The following is an 18,396-nucleotide window of genomic DNA, read 5'->3' as shown; positions in this document are numbered from 1 at the left end:
CTCTGTGGAAAAGAAATCAAAGTCTTCCTGCCACACATTCTTCCCGCTGAAATCAAGATTCAAAACCACAAATTAGAGTAGGCTCTAGAATAGATGAAGATCAAAATGTAATGGAAGATACCAATGTAATTGAGCAACACTCTTCCTTGTCTGAAACTATATTCGGGTGAACATTTTTCCTCTGTAAAACTTAACTTGTGATCTCTTTGATCAAATGGGGGGGGGAGTCTTTTTCCCAAAGAGATTGCAATGTACAAACATCAGTAATTGGAGGCAACCGCAATTTAAGTCTCTATCAACAGCCCCTTATATAGGAAAGTCTTGCCTTTTTTCCCCCCCAAAAGCATGGAAGAACATGTCCTCCAGGAATTCTAAGAAAATGCACTTAGCCGGGATTCCAAGAAGTGGCACCTTTGCACTTAGGCATCCTACTGAGCAATGGTTTCTGTTTGATTTACATTTGTTGATTGGAAACAGTTTTCTTGGAATAAAGTTCACCTCTGATTCAAGCAACTGCCTTCTTTATTCCCAGCTCAGAAACAAACCTGGTAAGATTTCTTTCTAACATCTCATTGTCACTACTAAGATTTCTTCGTATTGTTTTTTTTAAAAAATCATTTATGGAAATGTAAAGAGGCCAGTTTTGGGTCCTAAAAAAAGAATCAAGTTAAAATATAGTATAACTCAGGGTCCGCAGACCAGTACCAGTCTACGGCCCATGGGGAATCGGACTGCACAAGTGAAGTCAAGAGTGTGAACGCGCAAAGCTCCATTTGTGCAAGAGGTGGTCATGTGCACGCAACCATCCCCTCCCCACTGCCACTGCCACTTCATTGCTGATCCACAGAGCCAGGAGGGAAATAGAAACCATAATTAATACACTTAAAAGGTCTTTCTTTTTAAGTTAACCATTTGCCATAAGCTTAAATAGGGAGCACTCAATCAAACTTCCCTAGGGAGAGAGTCTACAACTCTGGTGCCCCTACAGAACAAACCTGGGATTCCTTCCTGACCAAGATGATAAAGACTTTTCAATGCTGAATATGCTATGGGTAGAGGATCATATGTGAAAAGTGTGTCTTTTTTTAATCCATGTATCCATACGTCCAAGCAAAAGTCTTTTCTTTCAGCTTTGAATCATTGGCTCTGAATTAGACATGGGATATGTTTCAGAGCTTTCAAAAAAAGAATAGCTTATAGTCAGAGTACGCTAGGCAACCTGTGTCCATCCAGTGGTTACAAGGCATTAGTTTCCATCAGGCATGGCCAGCACTGCCAAGCATCAGGATACTTAAATAAAATTGGAGAATCACAGTTCCTCCCCGCTTTCCACATGAGAATTTTGAAATAAGACTTAACTAGAGAAAGAGGTATCAGCTGCTATACTGCAGGGGTGGTCTAAAGAATAAGATATTGGAAGCACGTGGTGTCTCATTAGCTTTTACTTGTGAGCTTCTTGAGAAGTTCTGTGTACTTCCCTAAAACTGAAAATCTTTATTTCAGTTAGATTACTCTCTCTAAATCCTGGCTTCTAAATTTTCAAGGATGGTAGTATCTAGGGAGACATATGACAAGATTGTTTGTGTTCCCATATTTCTATAATTTTATTTATTCTTTTATATCTCTCTTAAATTTATAAACTGCACTCTTCTCCAACCAAATTCTCAGAGCGATGCACAATATGAACAACATAAAAAACATAATAAAAACCAGTAATATCAGAACAAAAATCATATCACACAATAAAATGTGAAAATATCTCTGCTATTACAATGAAATAATGATATATTACACAAGTGTAAAAACACAGCAGATTAAACTATTCTTTACCCTAGCCGTACATAACAAAGAACCCAGTCTCACCTCCCTCAAAAGGGATTTCTTACAATTGGGGTGCTCTTGACTCAAATTCACAAAGATCCTACTTTTTTATGTGGCAGAACATATCACAAGGACTCTGAGAATGACTATAAATTACCTTGAAGAGGTTCATAGAGCTAGAGACAGTACTTCAGTGGCACCACACCATTACAAAAATTAGCACTGGGCACATTAAGCATCTGGAGGATGACAGGCATTTTTTTTAAAGGAGCAAGTTTGTAGTTTAAGGAAATGAAGATAAGGTGGCTGCTTTTTGTGAAACTTCTGATCAAAATCTCAGAAGCTATAAAGCAAGCAAAACAGGATGCCCACCAGTCATAAGCTAAGATAATATCTGACATCTTTCTGCTAACCCCTTGCCCTAAAACTTATATATTTGATTATCTCTCTCTTTCATTACTGTAACCTTTCCCCTCTGGCCTTTCTCAGTCACCCTTCTATCCTCTCAGCTCTCTTTAAACCTCTCCTATCAAAATTATTTATTACTTCTTTTGCTTAGGCCACTGTTCAGCTTGAGGCCTCCCATTTGCACCAACCTCAGCTGAATCAAGTTTTAGTGCTCTTTATATGATTGACCCCATTTTGCTTTTGCTTCTTATACACAATGTGCCTTTCTCCACAAATACTACAATTTCCTTATGGGCTTGTCTCTCTCTCTCTCTCTCTCTCTCTCTCTCTCTCTCTCTCTCTCACACACACACACACACACACAAACACACAAACACACACACACACACACACACAGAGAGAGAGAGAGAGAGAGAGAGAGAATTCATCACAAAAAGTAATAAATTTAATTATTTAAATGTATTATTTCACTGATAAATACATAATTGTAAATATTTTTCAAAATGCCTATCTGAACCAACTCCAGGTTGCATAAGGCCTGGAAACTTCAGAGAATGGTGTTACATAGCTTTGCAGCCTCTGAAAAGAGTAAGAAAGCCCTCTCTGTTCTCATGTGCTTTTCAGAGGCTCTGGAGGCCTTGAGGGCCTTGTTCTCATGAGGCCTCTGAAGTGTCCAGAAACTGTGTGAAAACGTTTGCATGATTTTTGGAGGCCTCAGAGGCCATGTGAGAACAGGGCCCTCTCACGTGACATCCAGAGGGTCCAGGGCAGGGGTAGGCAACCTTGGCTCTTTTATGACTCGTGGACTTCAACTCCCAGAATTCCTGAGCCAGCACAGGAATCAGCACTGGCTCAGGAATTCTGGGAGTTGAAGTCCACAAGTCATAAAAGAGCCAAGGTTGCCTCTTGGTCCAGGGGCTTGGCGTGTCACCAAAATGGCAAGGTGTGTCAACTGTGATCTATGTGGCATAGGCTTGCCATCACTGTCTTACAGCTAAATGTGGTGTTTTTATTTATTAAATTTATTTACTACCCATCTCATTTCAAAGCAACTCTATTTTTACATTGTTTGCCCCTAAGCAGAGGGATCTTTTTAGTTTACATAACAATTCATTGAAATTGGTGTGCAATTAATTCATCATTTAACTAGGTACATCAAATGATGTTGACCAAACCTAGAGTAGGTTACATGTGTGGGTCTGTGCCTGGGGGCAAAATAGACTGGGACCATACGAGGTCATGATGTGTGGGATGGAGAATTTTGGTAGTCCTGAAAAGATATCCACATACGTGGCTTATATGGCTTACTTACCACATTAGGAAGCCTTTCTCCTTGCAATATTGCAAATATTAAACATAGAACAGCTGAAGGAGGCTAAGGCAGTGGATTAATGCCTGCCTCCCCACCTACCATGCTCCTTCCTATATGCCATGCTCCTGAGCTATAATGTACCTGCAAATAACAATCTGTGAAATGAAAATAAATTACACACTGGAAAATTTGTTGACAAGTGTTTGGTCCTTTGTCTTTATTCCCAATCATATAATCAAGCTTTACTTGTATGCAGTGATGTCTGGAGACGTTCTTTGCATGTCTCCCCTTTTTTGCTCTTTTGTCTTCCCAAGGTTAGTTTGGCTTTGTAAAATCGCTTCTTAGGAGCAAGGGACTTTAAGAATCAATTCTCATGCTATACCCCATGTAATATGTGTGCGTATCAATACTGGCTATTTAGGGTTTCCACTTGAGGGGGGCAAAACATGGCTAAGGCAGGCAGACTAGCTTGCAGGCGATCCAGTAACACTGAATATTCTGGTAAACCAAACAAAAATAGATAAATCTATTTAGTCTGTGTAATTAATACAGTACGGAGAATATACTGTTGTTCCATTAAATGCCACATCTCCATATCCCTCATGGAAGCCTTCCTTTCTACCAATTTGTTTGGATCAAATACCTGGACTTGTATGGATCATTTGCTCCTTTGTGAGCTGACTGATCACACCGGGGAATTGCTTTTCTTATTTGCACACAATCTGTGGATGGCAAAACCTTTGTAGATCCCTGGAGACCTGCTTCCTAACCTGGTATTCTTTATTTCATTTTAATTCTTCCTGCTCCCTCACAATGAAACTTGAGTCATTATTGGAGATCTTTACTTTTTTTGGCTCTGATTTTCCCTTTAGAAGTGAGAGGCTTAAACAGCTAGGCCACTTCAGCAATGGCAACAGAAGCCTCTGTAGTCTGCACAGTGTCTCTTCGGATGAGACAAACCAACAATAGTAGCCCAATGCAAAAGCAAACACATACAAACTGGTTTATTTTTTCCCATGATATCCAGAGCCCATCATAGCAAGCTAGAACCCTTTGTTCTGCAGCAATCTTGAAGCTCTAACCTCAACCAACAGCAGTGGGCATCAAAACAATTCAGTGGTGCTGATAAACGTATCTCGTATCCTCCCCTCCACATCAATAGCTGTATCTAGCTACTACCGTACTACAAGAGATTTCTTTGCAAAGAGACACCAAATTGCAGAAGCTAGAAAACAGCCACTTTTCCCCATAACAGTTTTCCCCCCTGTTGTTTATTTAAGTCTGCATATCCCCCCCCCCAAACAGAGCACCTTTCCAAAGCCACAGACATGTATGCTTCAGCTTGGATCACAATGCCATAGCACATTGTCCACACAGTTGCCACAGCTTTCATTGCCATATACCTAGGCAAATCCAGGTTTCCAACAGTTTTTACAATTTTTGCCTTTGAGGATACAGAATGGTAAATTATTTCCGCAGCAGCTATTTGTTAACTCTGCTCTGGATCATCAACACATCTTTAAGATTCTTTATACAATGGAGACATCACGGTATAGTGGTTAAGATGCTCAACTAGGAGCAGGGAGATTCAGGGTCTGGTCCTCCCTTAAGCAGGGAAGCCAGCTGGGCAATCTTAGGCCAGTGACTCCCTCTCAATCTCAGTTCAACCTCTGGCTTTGCAACAAGCCGACAAAGCCTCTTGTTGCGACATGAACTGATAGCTTTACTGGAAGAACTAGGTGAGCACAGTGCAAAACAAAGCACACTTTGCAAACATATGGGAAAGAGAAGGACGGGGGCGAAGGGGAAGGAGAAAGGTGACAACAACATGGAATTGCAGTCGCCACCCATCAGAGATAATAACATGCTGCATTTACGTAGTCTTCTAATCAATAAATTTGGACCTTGAATTAATCCCATTTAATAGAGACATACAGGCATTAGCATATACCATAGGCACACTGTATACTGGATGCAAAACGACACTTTGAAAGTTAAGGTACCTGTTGCCCAAGTTCCCAGTTGTTGCCCTAAGATGAATCCTACTGGATCAGTCTAAATTTATCTCTTCCAACATTCTTCATCTCACACACAACTCAAACAGATGTCCTTAAGAAACTCATATCTGGGATCTGAAATGGTAGCTGTCTTCAACTGTTGCTTCATAGGGACTTGTATTTAGAACATGTTATCTTTGATTCTCAAAGTATATTAGTTATTTAAAATAGTTCTCTTTGATTCCTGTATATATTTTCCAGAGGGGTTTTTTTTTCAACCAATCATTTAAATTGATTAAATTGGTGGGCAATTATTTCAGCTTTTAACTATGTATGTCAAATGATATTAATTAAACTTAGACTAGGTGTCACCAACTTGGACAGAAGGCACAGAATTAAGGTGGCAATCCTGCATGGTCCTGCTGTCACCTTGCAGTGAACCCATGATGGGACAAAATTGGAAGCAAATGTTAAGGAGCACACAGCTGGGTAAAAAAGCTGTTTGGAAACCCATCCTGCATTTATTAAGTTTCTAAACAGGATAGCATGAGTGATGTCTCAGACTGTTGCCCCACTGGGTTATGTGGAATGGGAGTAGGTTAGTATAGGATATGAAAACAGTCTGGGACAATTTGAGAGGGATCTGTCAAATCTCAGAAGATACTGATGTTGAGCAACAAGTTGCTACAGTGAAGGGTTATTGGTAGGGGTATGGCTGGATGCAATGGTCTGGCCCTTCCAGGAGAAAGGAGACTTATTTTGTTGCAAGTGCCTGCTTCCATATTTGCCTCCTTTCTGTGTCTGGAAGGAGGCCTCAGCCTACTGCTGTTGAATGTCACGTTTCTGTGTGGTAAGACCACATTCATCCAAAACCTGGTGATGGATGAGTGTGCAGACCGGCCATGCATCATTGAAATGAAGCATAATTGGATATAACAGACATGGATATAACCATAGCAAGATTTATCCTTCTCTGTTTGGCTCAGCAGCCCCAACTCCAAGGTTGGTGTATGTGTGTGTGATGTTTTGTGACACTTTAGTTGTGACTAGATATGCTGCTTTATAGATAACCAGATATGAATGCCTGAAAGTTGAAGTTGGGCCACTGAGTCAAACTATGGTTGCTGCTGTGTACTGACCATTCTGCTATCCAGCAGCAATCTTGCCTGAACAATTAAATCTCATTATCAGGTTGGTGTTGGGAGTCCCAAAGCTATGTCTGTAGCAATGGGGGTTTTCAGTCTATGCCTTGAGTGTGGGATTCAGACAGAACTAGCATGGCACGTCCGCCATGGTAACTATGAGTTTGTCCCAGGTGACTTGTAGGCTGGCATATGCAGGCAGTCACATGTTAATTCTGGTGTTGACCTTAGAGCAGATGAGATGTGATCGGACATTAAAAGACAAGATAATCAGATCAGGTTATTATATGGTCAATATATGGATTATGTTCTATCTCTGCAAGGGCATGGAACCAATTAGGATGGCCTGATGGACCCTATGGGTTTTCTAAAGATGCTTGGAAGATTTTCCCAGGGACCAGGCAGAAACTTCTGTCACACACTTTTTTGAACTCTGGAACTCAGAGACAGGGAAGGTTTTGGACAAGACTGCTGCCATGTAGCCTCTCTATAGTCACTGATCCTGCTTCTTGGGTAATCAAGGGTCTCCAGAAGCTGAAATGTCAAAAGAGATGCCTAGATCAATATTAAGGAAATGAAGATTGAATGCAACTGAACATGGAGATGTTAAGAACAGATTCTTGTCCAGTGCCTTATAAAAAGTTATCCACAGCCTTCTGCTGAGGAAGTTTTTCTTGCAGGCTGTTGTGATATGCTTTGAAGTTTTTGTGGATAGCATTACTCATGTTCACTTTATATTGGATGCCATTTGATTTCAGTACAACAAAATAAGTGAGGTTAAATCTTGAGAAATCATCCTGGATTCTTTTGAATTCATAGTCTAAGGAAGTGAGTAGCTTAAGACCCATCATCATGCATTGGACCCAGCAATTTCATTCTGGAAAGGAAAAGGGATACAACTATTTGCCTTGATGAAGGCAGTGGTGCACCCCTCTTAACAGAGGATCTCTCAACCAGCAATTTTCGACAACTTTTGTCCATTTTGTAATCTTCTCATTAGAGGGAAGATTTTTGAAGAAGATAGTGTGGCTTCGGTTGCCAAATATCCTAGGTGAAATGAATTATCTAGATCCCTCATCTCAGATTTGGGCATGGGTCATTCCACTGAATGACTGTCATCAGGATCCACATGAAGGGAATGCACTTCTGGTCCAATGACACATTTTGGTGCAATTATTTTGCACCACTTGTGAGATTGAGAGCATCATTTTATGACGATCCTGATCTTTCCTAGGAGGGCAGTTCCAACTGATAGTTGGAAGGGAGGAATAGTTGAGCTTGTTGAACTTATAGTTGAACTCATCAAATCTACAGACAACACCAAGGTGAGGGGAATAGCTAATACTTTGGAATATAGGCTCAAGATCCAGAAGGATCTTGACAGATTTGAGCAATGGATCTTATCCATTAAGAGGTAGTTTAGTGGTGAAAAAAGTAAAGTTCTGCACTTAGACATGAAAAATAAAATGCATAGGTACAGTACAGGTGGTACTTGGCTCAATAATAGTAACTATGAGAGGGATTTAGGTGTCCTAGTGCACCACCATTGCAGCTGTCAAAAAAAATAAAAGCAATCCTAGGCTGCATCAACAAAGGGATACTGTCAAGACAATGAGAACTGATAGTACCATTTTACACTGCACCGATGAGACCACACTTGGAATACTGTATCCAGTTTTGCTCACCATGCTACAAAAAAGATGTTGAGATCCTAGAAAGTGTGCGGAGAAGAGCAACAAAGATGATAAAGGGTCTGGAGGCTAAATCGTATGATGAACAGTTGAGGAACTTAAGTAGTCTAGCTTATTAAAGAGAAGGCTCAGGGGAACATGATAACTGTCTCCTAATAATTCAGGGGCTGTCACAAAGAAGAAGAGATTGACTTATTCTCTACAACACCAGAGGGCAGGACAAGAATGGATGGAAGCTGGTCAAAGAGAGATACAACCCATAATTAAGGGAAAAGTTTCCAACAGTGAAAACAATTGATAAATGGAATAGCTTGTCTCCTGGGGTTGTGGGTGCTCTGTAACTGGAGGTTTTCAAAAACAGACTGGACAACCATTTGGCTGGAATGGTATAAGACTCCTGCCTTGAGTTATGAGGAACTAGATGGAACAACAACAACAACAACAAAAATCAAACTGAATCAGAGTAAGATGGAAGTGCTGTTTGTAGATAAACAGTCTTTTCCCCAATTCTTAGATTAGGTCTAAAAGGACCACACTCTCCTTGAAAGACCAGATCTGTGACTTAAGGTTCTCATGACTCCAGCTTGAACAGTAGAGGGAGGCCAAGACTATGGGAATTTTGGCACAACTTCAACAGCTGCAGTCCTTTTTTGACGAAGAAGTCCTTATGTCAGTGACTCATGTTCTTGTTACCTTGCAATTAGACTACTATAATGCACACTACACTAGGTTGCTTTTGAAGATGATTCAGATTCTAACAGTCCTGCTGCTGCTGGAGGTATGTTACTTCTACAGCATAACACCTGTGCAATTGTCACTGCACTGGTTGCCAGTAGGTTTCTGGATCAAAATTCAAATAGCTAGTGTAAATCTATAATGCTCTAAAAGGCACAGCTCCTGCTTACCTTGAGGTCCATCTCCTCTGTAAAATGCCCATCTTGTGAGGTCTTCTCAAAAAAGGATGCATAAGATTCCCCACCCCAAAAGTGAGCAAGATGCCTCTTTTTTGAGAATAGCCCCAAAATTGTGCTTACCCCTTGAGATCTATTTCAAATTGTTGGGGTTTTCAGTAGACTATTAAGACAGGCTTTTTTTTCCAAGAGGCATTTGGGCACTATGTTGGGTTGATTTGGGTTGATGTTGGGTTGATCTTCTATTTTCTGTTTGGTGTTTGTTTTTTTCATTTTATTCTGCAACAGCTTTTGTACAATGTGGGCTGAGGTTTGTTTGCTTGCTTGCTTTTAAAAAAAATGCTATGTTTTTTATTCTGCCTGTTCTTGTAAAACACTTCATGTTAGTGTGCTGTAGTAATCTGTAAGTATATGTAATCAATAACAAAGAAATACGCCTATCTGCATTGTCAGAACAAGTCAATACAGCAGAGTGCCTCCTTTCCCCCCCCCACAATGATGCCAACACCTTGCACAACACAGGTTCTTCTCTCTATGGATACCCAACATGATCCAAATGTAACATTTACTCCCTACCTCACAATCTTCAGAGAAAAAGAAGCCAGACACTCACCACTTTAAAGTCAGAGGGACCACATGGCTCCCCACGGAACAAGCAGGAGAGGAGCATTTCCTGGATATCATGGCCAGCTCGGTCTGAGAACTCCCGCATGTTAAAAGGTTTGGGCTTGAAGTTGCGGAAATTTGCCTTCTCCTGCAGGATCTCCAGCTGTTTCTCATCAGCCATTTGGGTGTCCGGAATCTCATACCTGAGAAAAAATCCAGAGCATAGTCACAGTGGTTCTGTTTGGGTCTCCCTATTGGTTGGGCTGGTGCAGTTCACAGAGAAAGCCCTCCAATGCTCCTGGGCAAAGCATCTGTAAGATGGTGAGATGGTCAGATGAATGCTGGAGATACACCTGGGACTTCTCAGTTCCAGCAGCGAAAGCACAGTGTAATTAAAACCTCACATTGAGACTCTTCTGTGAAGATAAGCAACTGTTCTTCACTCCTTGCAAGACTAACCAGGCATTTTCAGATTATATAATTACTCCTAAAAAAGCAAAAGAAACAGCCACTTGCCACTGAGGCAGCTTTTCCACTCTCCAAAGGCATAACACATTTTACATTAGCAACCAAGATGTTGTTCTCCTGCACGACAGCTACACACTAGGGAAAAAAAAGGCAGATATCGGCTGTTCCCTTGATTTTATGATAACTCTTGTCATAAAGAAGGGAGTGCATGTGAAACAGTGAGGCTGTAAGTGTACTGAGTTTATATTCTGGAAAGAGACAGTCAAAATGTTTATGCATAGCCTTGCGCACACTTGTATGCATTTACCCTTCACAGCCTGTGGATGTTTAATACCAATAGACATTGTGTCCGCTTCATTAACAGCAGTCAAGTCATGTCTCTTTGGGGAATCGAAGAAGGGGTTTCAATACTTCCCATCTCCCCAGGGTACAGGATGTGTCAGCTTTAATGTTTCAACCCAGCCTGCTTCTTCATTAGACTGCTTGGTGGATGAGGATCATCCTTTGCAAGGATAGCATGAGCTTGGAATGAGACTTGAGAAGGAAAGCGTGAATATCCCAGGCCAAAAGCTAACAATGTGTTTTATTAGAGCAGAGAGGTGGAATTTCAGCTGGCTTGAAGCCTGTACTAAATAATGTCAAAAGCTATGTTCCAAACATGGCAGCAGTCAAGATGGGACACAGTGATGGTGGTGGGAAGGCATAGAGTGAAGCATCAGCGGGTTTAATGGGTGTCTTTTGCAAGACTCAAAGCACATATTTCCTTCTTTTAAGCTCTCCAAACTCAAACCCCAACCACAACGTTTTGGACGTTACAGTTTATTTATGTATTAAATTTATATGCTGCTCATCTCACTCAACAATGGGGCACTGGGCAGTTTACAATTAAAGTAATTATTAAAATTAACAAGACTAGGTCCAAAACCAGAAAACCACAAACAAGAATAGTATAGTTGTGGCCTATTTCCTGTTAATCCACCAGCCACCCCCAGCACAGAGCATTTCCATTAGGACCTCAAGTCAGCCGGCAAAGCCAGGGGTTAAGGCCCATGCAGAAGGCCAGAAGGGCAGTGACAGGGCCCACTTAGGCTGCACTGTTTACTTTTCTACCTGACAGGAATGCTCTCCTACTAGGACAACCATCAAAATGCTAATGTAGGAATGTAAAAATCTGCCACTTCAATAGCGTTTCTTGGGACACCTTTAATTCTCAGAATCTCACTTTGATTTAAAGCTAGTTTCTTGTCTATAAGGACTAGAAGAGAACAGTGTGGGCAATGCTTGGAAAAATTATAAAAGTCCAATGAAGGCCCTGAAGAAGCTTTCTAGTGGTCAAGAACACAGTTCAGGGCCTTCTATTGTTCTATAAAAGTTTTTGAGTACAAGCCACCCCATACATATGCATATGCCAAATCAGTGCAAATTGCAAATGCAAAATTTGGATGTTGCCCAGTTTGTCTGCACCTGTTCAACAAAGCAGGCTATTAGAATCAATTGGAATTGCAAAGTATGCTGCTGAAACTTGGAATCATGTCAGTCCCTAAATCTCTAACGTACCCAAATGTGTAATGTTGATTTCCTGACTATAAGTGCATCTAGTATGGCCTGTAACTTATAGTCCTTTTTGAGAAAATCATACCACACTGACAGGGTAAACTACTGCATATAAACAGGATGCAAACCCCAAACTTACTAGCACTGATGATGTTACCTAGTAAGGTAATAAAAGGTCTGCAATCAAGCAAACAAACAAACTCAGAGTATACCAAGGACTCCATAGTTCAACCCTGAGCTGCATATATTTTCTTCTACTGGATCCTTTTGATAATACAGAATTGGTAGAACATTTGTGAAGTGAGGCAGCATACAGATCATGTTTATATAAAGAAGGAGGTAGATTGGGATGCTACAGCTATTTAGTGGCCAGAAACACTGGCCAGTAACACTTGCAAATACAACATTTTATTTGCTTTTGGATGACTTAGGCTAGCACAATCCCCGGAACAACTTTTGACAGTTTCTTTGATAAGTTGATTTCTGCATGTCTAAACTACTTTCTGTTTACAAAAGGAATCAATAACGGTTATAAATAAAGTATCACACATTTAAGCAGATTTCTGGAGTAAGAAGGAAATAAACAGGTTGCTGGGCATAGGGAGCAGACTGGAGGTTTTCCCTGGCTGTCCAGAGAGGGCAAAATGCCACCATTCCAAGGAGCTCTGGAACGTTCAATTGTATAGGATGGATTCACTAGTATTACTTGATTGACATTTCAGAACCTTCTTCTATCTAATGGTTTCAAGATGTATTTAAACTCTGAGTGGTGAATTCTGGAAGATGTCATTCCGCTCTATTTGGACGGCCTCAGGCTGAGAAAACCTGGTCAGTGCTGTGGGACTAATATCAGCTAGTAGCCAGTTAGCTTCTTGGCACATAAAGGAATTAGTATCTAGCTGGCACTTTTTTCAGATGTGAAAAATTCTATAGTTTTCAGAGAAACCTATGGCCAACCCTAAATGTCGCTCAGCTGGCAAAATTAAAGAACAAATCAGAAACGTATTCCCCATTAAGAAACTAGTAAATTTGATTCTTGGGATAAGCATATCTATCAGGGTTAGGCATAGGTTGCTTATTTTCCATAAATATGCAAAACAATCCAGATCCCAAAATCTCTTTTTTTGGTAGTGGACCAATGGGAAAAGGAGAGCAGTTTATCGCTTGTGGGGTGGAAGGGCAGGAGTATCAGTTTTCAAACCCCTCAAAGATCCCATTCTTGGCTTTGTGCAAGGCTCCTTCTGTCATGAGAGCCAAGAATAGGAAACCGTCAGACTTTTATATCATCGCCCACAATCAACACATATACAGTACTATCTACACTAGTTCTAAAAACCCTGATGTATTAACAGATGGCATATTTTGCACGTAGAGAACATTAGATCAGTGCCAGAGGTCGAATTGCTACAAATACTTACATGCAAGCTGCTTATGCCACCCCTTTTTTCTTCTCTTTTCCCCAAATTATAGTTGTGGAAAAGAACATATATTTTATATTTTACAGAAGCAGGTAGCAAGAAATCCAAGCCATTAGGGCCTACAAGGAGCAAAGCCAGGCTACCAAGCCTGCCCTAAATTTTGGATTCCACTCCCACGCTGTTCCCCGATTTGGCCACTTCTATTTTTATTTACTTATTTATTAGATTTTTTTTAATCCCACCTTTATTACTTTATAAGTAACTCAAGGCAGCGAACCTACCTCATACTCCTTCCTCTTCCTATTTTCTCCACAAAAACAATCCTGTGAGGTGAGTCTCCTGGTTTTTGGCTGGTGCCTTAAACATTACACCAAACCGTCTCTTATTATTTGTATGAAACCCAATTGATCAGATGGACCACTCGCTTAACTCAGGGCAGCGGTTTTTTTTTTCATTTTTAACTTACAAAACCAATCCTGACAAAATTAACGACCATTAAATTAGGCAGCTTTAAAAAGAGGTAGAAGCAAAGGCAAGGAGGAGTTGTCTATCCTGAGCTCTGAGCCCTGACAGCTAAACAAAGCCTCCTTGATCAGTGGCAATATACCATCACACCTCGTTGGAAAAGGCAGGGCTGGAAGAGAGGCCAATTGTTTTTAATGTCTGTTTTTAGATTTTTAAAATTTCCACTACCATCTGGCTGGCAGCTACTATTAATAGGGTTGGATTTTTTTTTTTGTCTAATCCAACTAGTTCTTTTTGGTTTTTTTTTAATGTTCTGAAATAAAGGACAATTTGTTATACTCTATGAAATAGTGGCATTTTGGCCCAAAAAAGAAAAACAGCTCTAAAAGAAAGAAAGAAAAAGGGACATTTTGTAAAATTAGCTTTTTTTCCACGATTCAGGACTACAGTCATATTTTGTCTACTTCATTAGGTAGAGAGCAGGTAGCAAGATAGGCAATGGGGATTAGTTGCTCCAGGCACGTATGATTCTGTAGTGAAATATTTGTCATTCAAACAATAAAATTACTCTGATAAAATACAATTCCAAGAACTGATTGAACCATGGACTTCAATAGAAAAAGAGAATGGAGAAAAATCATTCTGATATAGGATGCACTGAAAAAATAAAATTCTGCTACAGCCTCTTAGTTGTAAAAAGTCCTGCATATACCATTTAGAACAGATCACATCACAGCAGCAAGTTCTGCAACATGAAGATGAAAGTACTAGCTCTTATCCACCCGCCATTTAAATTTCACGCCATCCTGAGTTAAAATCCATAAAAACTAATTGACAGAAAGTTTCATCCTCTCCTTCTGGCTTTAGGAATACAACTGAACCAAGTTACATGGAAGCACCTGGCTGAGGTGGCCTAATCAAGTTGACCAATACTTGGTTTCAGGTATTAACTCAGAACCTGGTTGGTCCTAGATGAGAGACTGCCAGGTAATCCCAAGGCTACAGTCTAGACCGGGAAGTCAAAACAAATCCCGGATGAAAACAGTAGCCAACCACTTTTGTATGGTTGCCAAGAAAACAACATCGATATGTTCGTTAATTCATAGGAGTCGAGCTCAGTTCAAAGGAGATGTTACAGTACTTTTACATGCTGGGGAGTTGCAATTCTCTCCAGTAGAGGGCAGTAATATGCTGAGATGAGAAAGATGGAATTGGGGGCTTTGGGGGGACCTCTTGGAATCCTGACTCAGGAGTTGCTTTTTGTAGCTTGCAGAAAACATGCAGTAGGCAACCTCAGCTTCCAATGGCCTCAGTTTCCTCTCAGAAGCGGCTCTCCCTGTTGCCCTTGTGCAGCTGATATCCAGGATGCCCAAACTCTGATTTGCCCTCCCAGGCTGATTCGTGACTAGCTACAGATAGATCTCAGCTCCAAGAATCTGAAAACAGGGGAGTTCAAGCAGCAGACAACATTAGCTGCCTTGTGTCAAGAATATAATCAGCTGTACAAGAAATACTTGTGGTTCAGTCCACAACGTGGGAGCACATCACCCTTAAAGTGCACGAACAGAATAAAATAGGGAACAGAATCAAAGCAGCCTCCATGGGGTCATATGGGACTCTTTGCCACAAATGGGCGGCCGACAGCCTTTACAGTGATATGTACTGCATCTGAAAGGAGTCAAGTGCATGGGCCACACGTCTGGCTTGAAGAAGAGCTGGCCATGTTCAGCCATAGAAACTCACCATGTGACTTGAAGCAGTCACAATTTCAGTCCTCCCTACCTTACAGGATTGTTGCTGTGGAATCAAGGCAGATAGCCTGGAAAAAGATCGGCTGTCCGTATAACAGAGACATAAATCACCTCCAAAGCCATACGAGACCCAGGTCAGTGACCAAGTATATAAAGTCAAGCCTCCCTCAACTTGGACTCTACTCCTGCGGACTTTATAGACACAGCCGTGCAGTTTTCTTGGCAACAATATGGAAACAGTTTTCCATTCTGCCAGTGCTAAATAGCTTGTCACCCAGAAACACTCTCAAATGTGTGTCAGATCACAGTATGAAAATATACATGTTGCACACTTCAGCGCACAGTTCAAACACTTCCCAACACACACACACACACACACACACACACACCATCTCCTATCATGGCCACAAGTGGACCAACTGTTGCACGGCATCCCAGAGATGCTTCGGGACCTCGGGCTTTGCACTCTTGCAGGGCATGGGTGTGCGGGGGCTCCCCCTCCCCATCCTCTGACCCACCTGCTATTGAGCAGGGCGAGGAGCTCCCCAGCATGGTACAAATCATTCTTGGTCACTCGGCTGAAGCGAAACTCGTTGAGGTTGCAGAAGGTGATGGCTGGGAAAGTCATGTGGGTGGTAGCCACCTCGTCCAGCTTGGTGACGTGAGGGTAGTGAAAGTAGTACTGGATCCTCTCATTGCAGACGAAGACCAGCACGGTCAAGGAGCCCAGGAAACACAAGGTCCAGAAGATGCGCTTGATTAAGAGGCGCTCGTAGGAGAAGATGTGGGACAGGCCGTGCAGCGTGGAACTGCTGGCAAATGCCTCCATGCTGACCGGCTGTCCGTTTTCCACCTCCTCCTCGTCCACCTTCAGGTCCATCATGGTCAGAGCCGGGGCAGGGCGACGAGCGGGGGGGAGGAGGGGAAGCCGCACTAGATGGAAAGGAGACAAGCGCTCAGGAGGCGTCTCTGGCCAGCCTGGCCATTATCCCAGTTGGGGAAGGTCTAAACCCAGCGCCCCTTCCCTTCCCTGGCTATTATCTGGAAGCGGGCGGCAGGAAGGAGCTCGGCTCCCAGGCGTTCTCCTCCCCGCGCTCTCCCAGCCAGCCCCCAACCTCCGCTGCACTTTTAACCCGGGCCGGAGGGATCCTCCCCCTTCTTCTCCCCCACCCCCACCATGCCCAGCAAGCCAAACCTGAAAGCAAGGCCAGCGGCGGCGGCCGCCCGCCAGTACTCGGCGACGGCAGCGGCAACGGTTCGCCGGCTCAGCGGCGTGGGGCTGCCGGGGGAGGTAAGGCTGCAGGCAGGCGCGAAGACGCGGCTGGAGAAGCGAGCGCGAAGGCTGCCCGGCTGAGGCTGCACCTGCCGCTGGAGGGCGGGGGATGGCGGCGGGAATCCTTTGCCAGCCGCTGCTGCTGCTGCTGCTGCTTTTGGCCTCGCCTTGGCGCTCGGGAATCCAAGAGAAGCGACGATCGCCGGGAAGCAGCCGGCGGAGAGACTCAGCGACCAGCGGCGGCTGCCTCTCCCCCAAACACATGGAGGCTCCCCGGTGGCGTGGCGAGAGAGGCCGTTGCTTGGGGCGGGGAGGGGATGAGCGGGCGGCGGGAAACGATCGCGCCTGGCGGCGAGGCAGCAGGATCTGCGGGCAGTCGTTGCGTCCAAGACGAGGGCGGCAGGGCCCGACTGCGCTACCCCGGAGTCTTGCGAGAGAGCGCCGGGTGGCGGTGGCGGTGGTGGCGCATGTGTGCGTGTGCCCCTCTCTCTCTGTGTGTGTGGTGTATGTGTGTCCCTGTGTGTGCGCGCACGCCTGTGCGGGAGGAGGAGGAAGAGGAAAGCGGCTCGGAGCCGTAGAAGCGCCGGGCTGAGATTGCAGGGTGGCTGTGTGCGCGTCGGCGGCGACAGCGATGCTGCGCGAGTGTGCGGCGCGCGTGTTGTCACAGGCTCCCCTGCTCCTTTAGATCAACATTTCCTTTTCCCCGAATAAAAGCCAAAGTTCCGTCTCGCCTCCGCCCCCCCCTCCCGCTTCGCCAACAGAATCAAAAGCCAGATCCGCACCGTCGGGAAGCGAGCAAAGCCCAGTCCGCTCTACCATGTCCGGCAGGTTAATCGTGAAGAGGTGTTGCAAGTGACGAGGCGGCAGGTCTAAGGAATAACTGACGATACTATGATCGTGTTTTAAAGCTCTGGCCGTGTTCATTTTAAGGGCAGGCTTTCCTCCAAGGCTTTGCTGTGTGGAACTGCGGCCAGTTCTGGCTTTCCTGATCTGAACTTATTCTAGAATAATATACTAGGTACAAATTGGCTTGTCACATTACATATACAGCAGCTGCTTTATATCGAAAGTATACATCAGGTAACTCTATGGTGTGAGAAGATATTAAGTTTCCACTCAGAATTCCATTCACCAGGTGCTCTGTCTGTTTGTCCTGGCTCAGTTGGGGGGGGGGAGATTGTTTGCTCTAGCACTTCTAACACCTTTTAAGTGAGGTCTAGTCATACAGTCAGTTGCAAATGAAATTCAGAAAAGTGCCTCTCAGATCTTGATCCATCTTAGTAGCAGATCTTCCCAGAAAAACAAAAATAGACAGGCACAAAAATACCCTTCCACTAAGAAGAAATTCAGCTTGCAACCAGCAAAGAAGCAATATTCATTGGGCCAATGAGGGGATTTCATTCTATGACTGCATTTTCTTTTGTGTGTGTGTGTGTGTGTGTGTGTGTGTGCGCGCGCGCGCTAGCAATGCCAATATCTCTTTCTGCTTCTTCCTTTTATTCCGATATGAAAGTCAGCCCTTGATCAGCGGCAGCCCATTTTTTGATACACTATGTAGTACTACCACTGGTAAAGGATT

General features: G+C 43.2%; 1 protein-coding gene across 1 annotated transcript in view; it reads right to left on the bottom strand.

The window, feature by feature from the left end:
* ASIC1 (acid sensing ion channel subunit 1) overlaps nt 1-17,864 on the bottom strand; it is a 217,891-nt gene extending 200,027 nt beyond the window's left edge. Inside the window, exons 1-3 of the mRNA XM_039362271.1 lie at nt 16,740-17,864; nt 16,063-16,477; nt 9,896-10,091 (exon numbers count right to left, since the gene is read on the bottom strand). Coding sequence (XP_039218205.1) covers nt 9,896-10,091; nt 16,063-16,427 — 561 coding nt within the window. The 5' untranslated portion in view covers nt 16,428-16,477; nt 16,740-17,864. The remainder of the gene's footprint in view (nt 1-9,895; nt 10,092-16,062; nt 16,478-16,739) is intronic.
* Between the last annotated feature and the right edge of the window lie 532 nt (nt 17,865-18,396).

Source organism: Crotalus tigris, unplaced genomic scaffold (assembly GCF_016545835.1).
Source record: "Crotalus tigris isolate CLP2741 ecotype Arizona unplaced genomic scaffold, ASM1654583v1 scf7180000019409.675750, whole genome shotgun sequence".
Taxonomy (NCBI): domain Eukaryota; kingdom Metazoa; phylum Chordata; class Lepidosauria; order Squamata; family Viperidae; genus Crotalus; species Crotalus tigris.
Note: the sequence above shows the minus strand (reverse complement) of the source record. Positions and strands in the feature narration are given on the sequence as shown.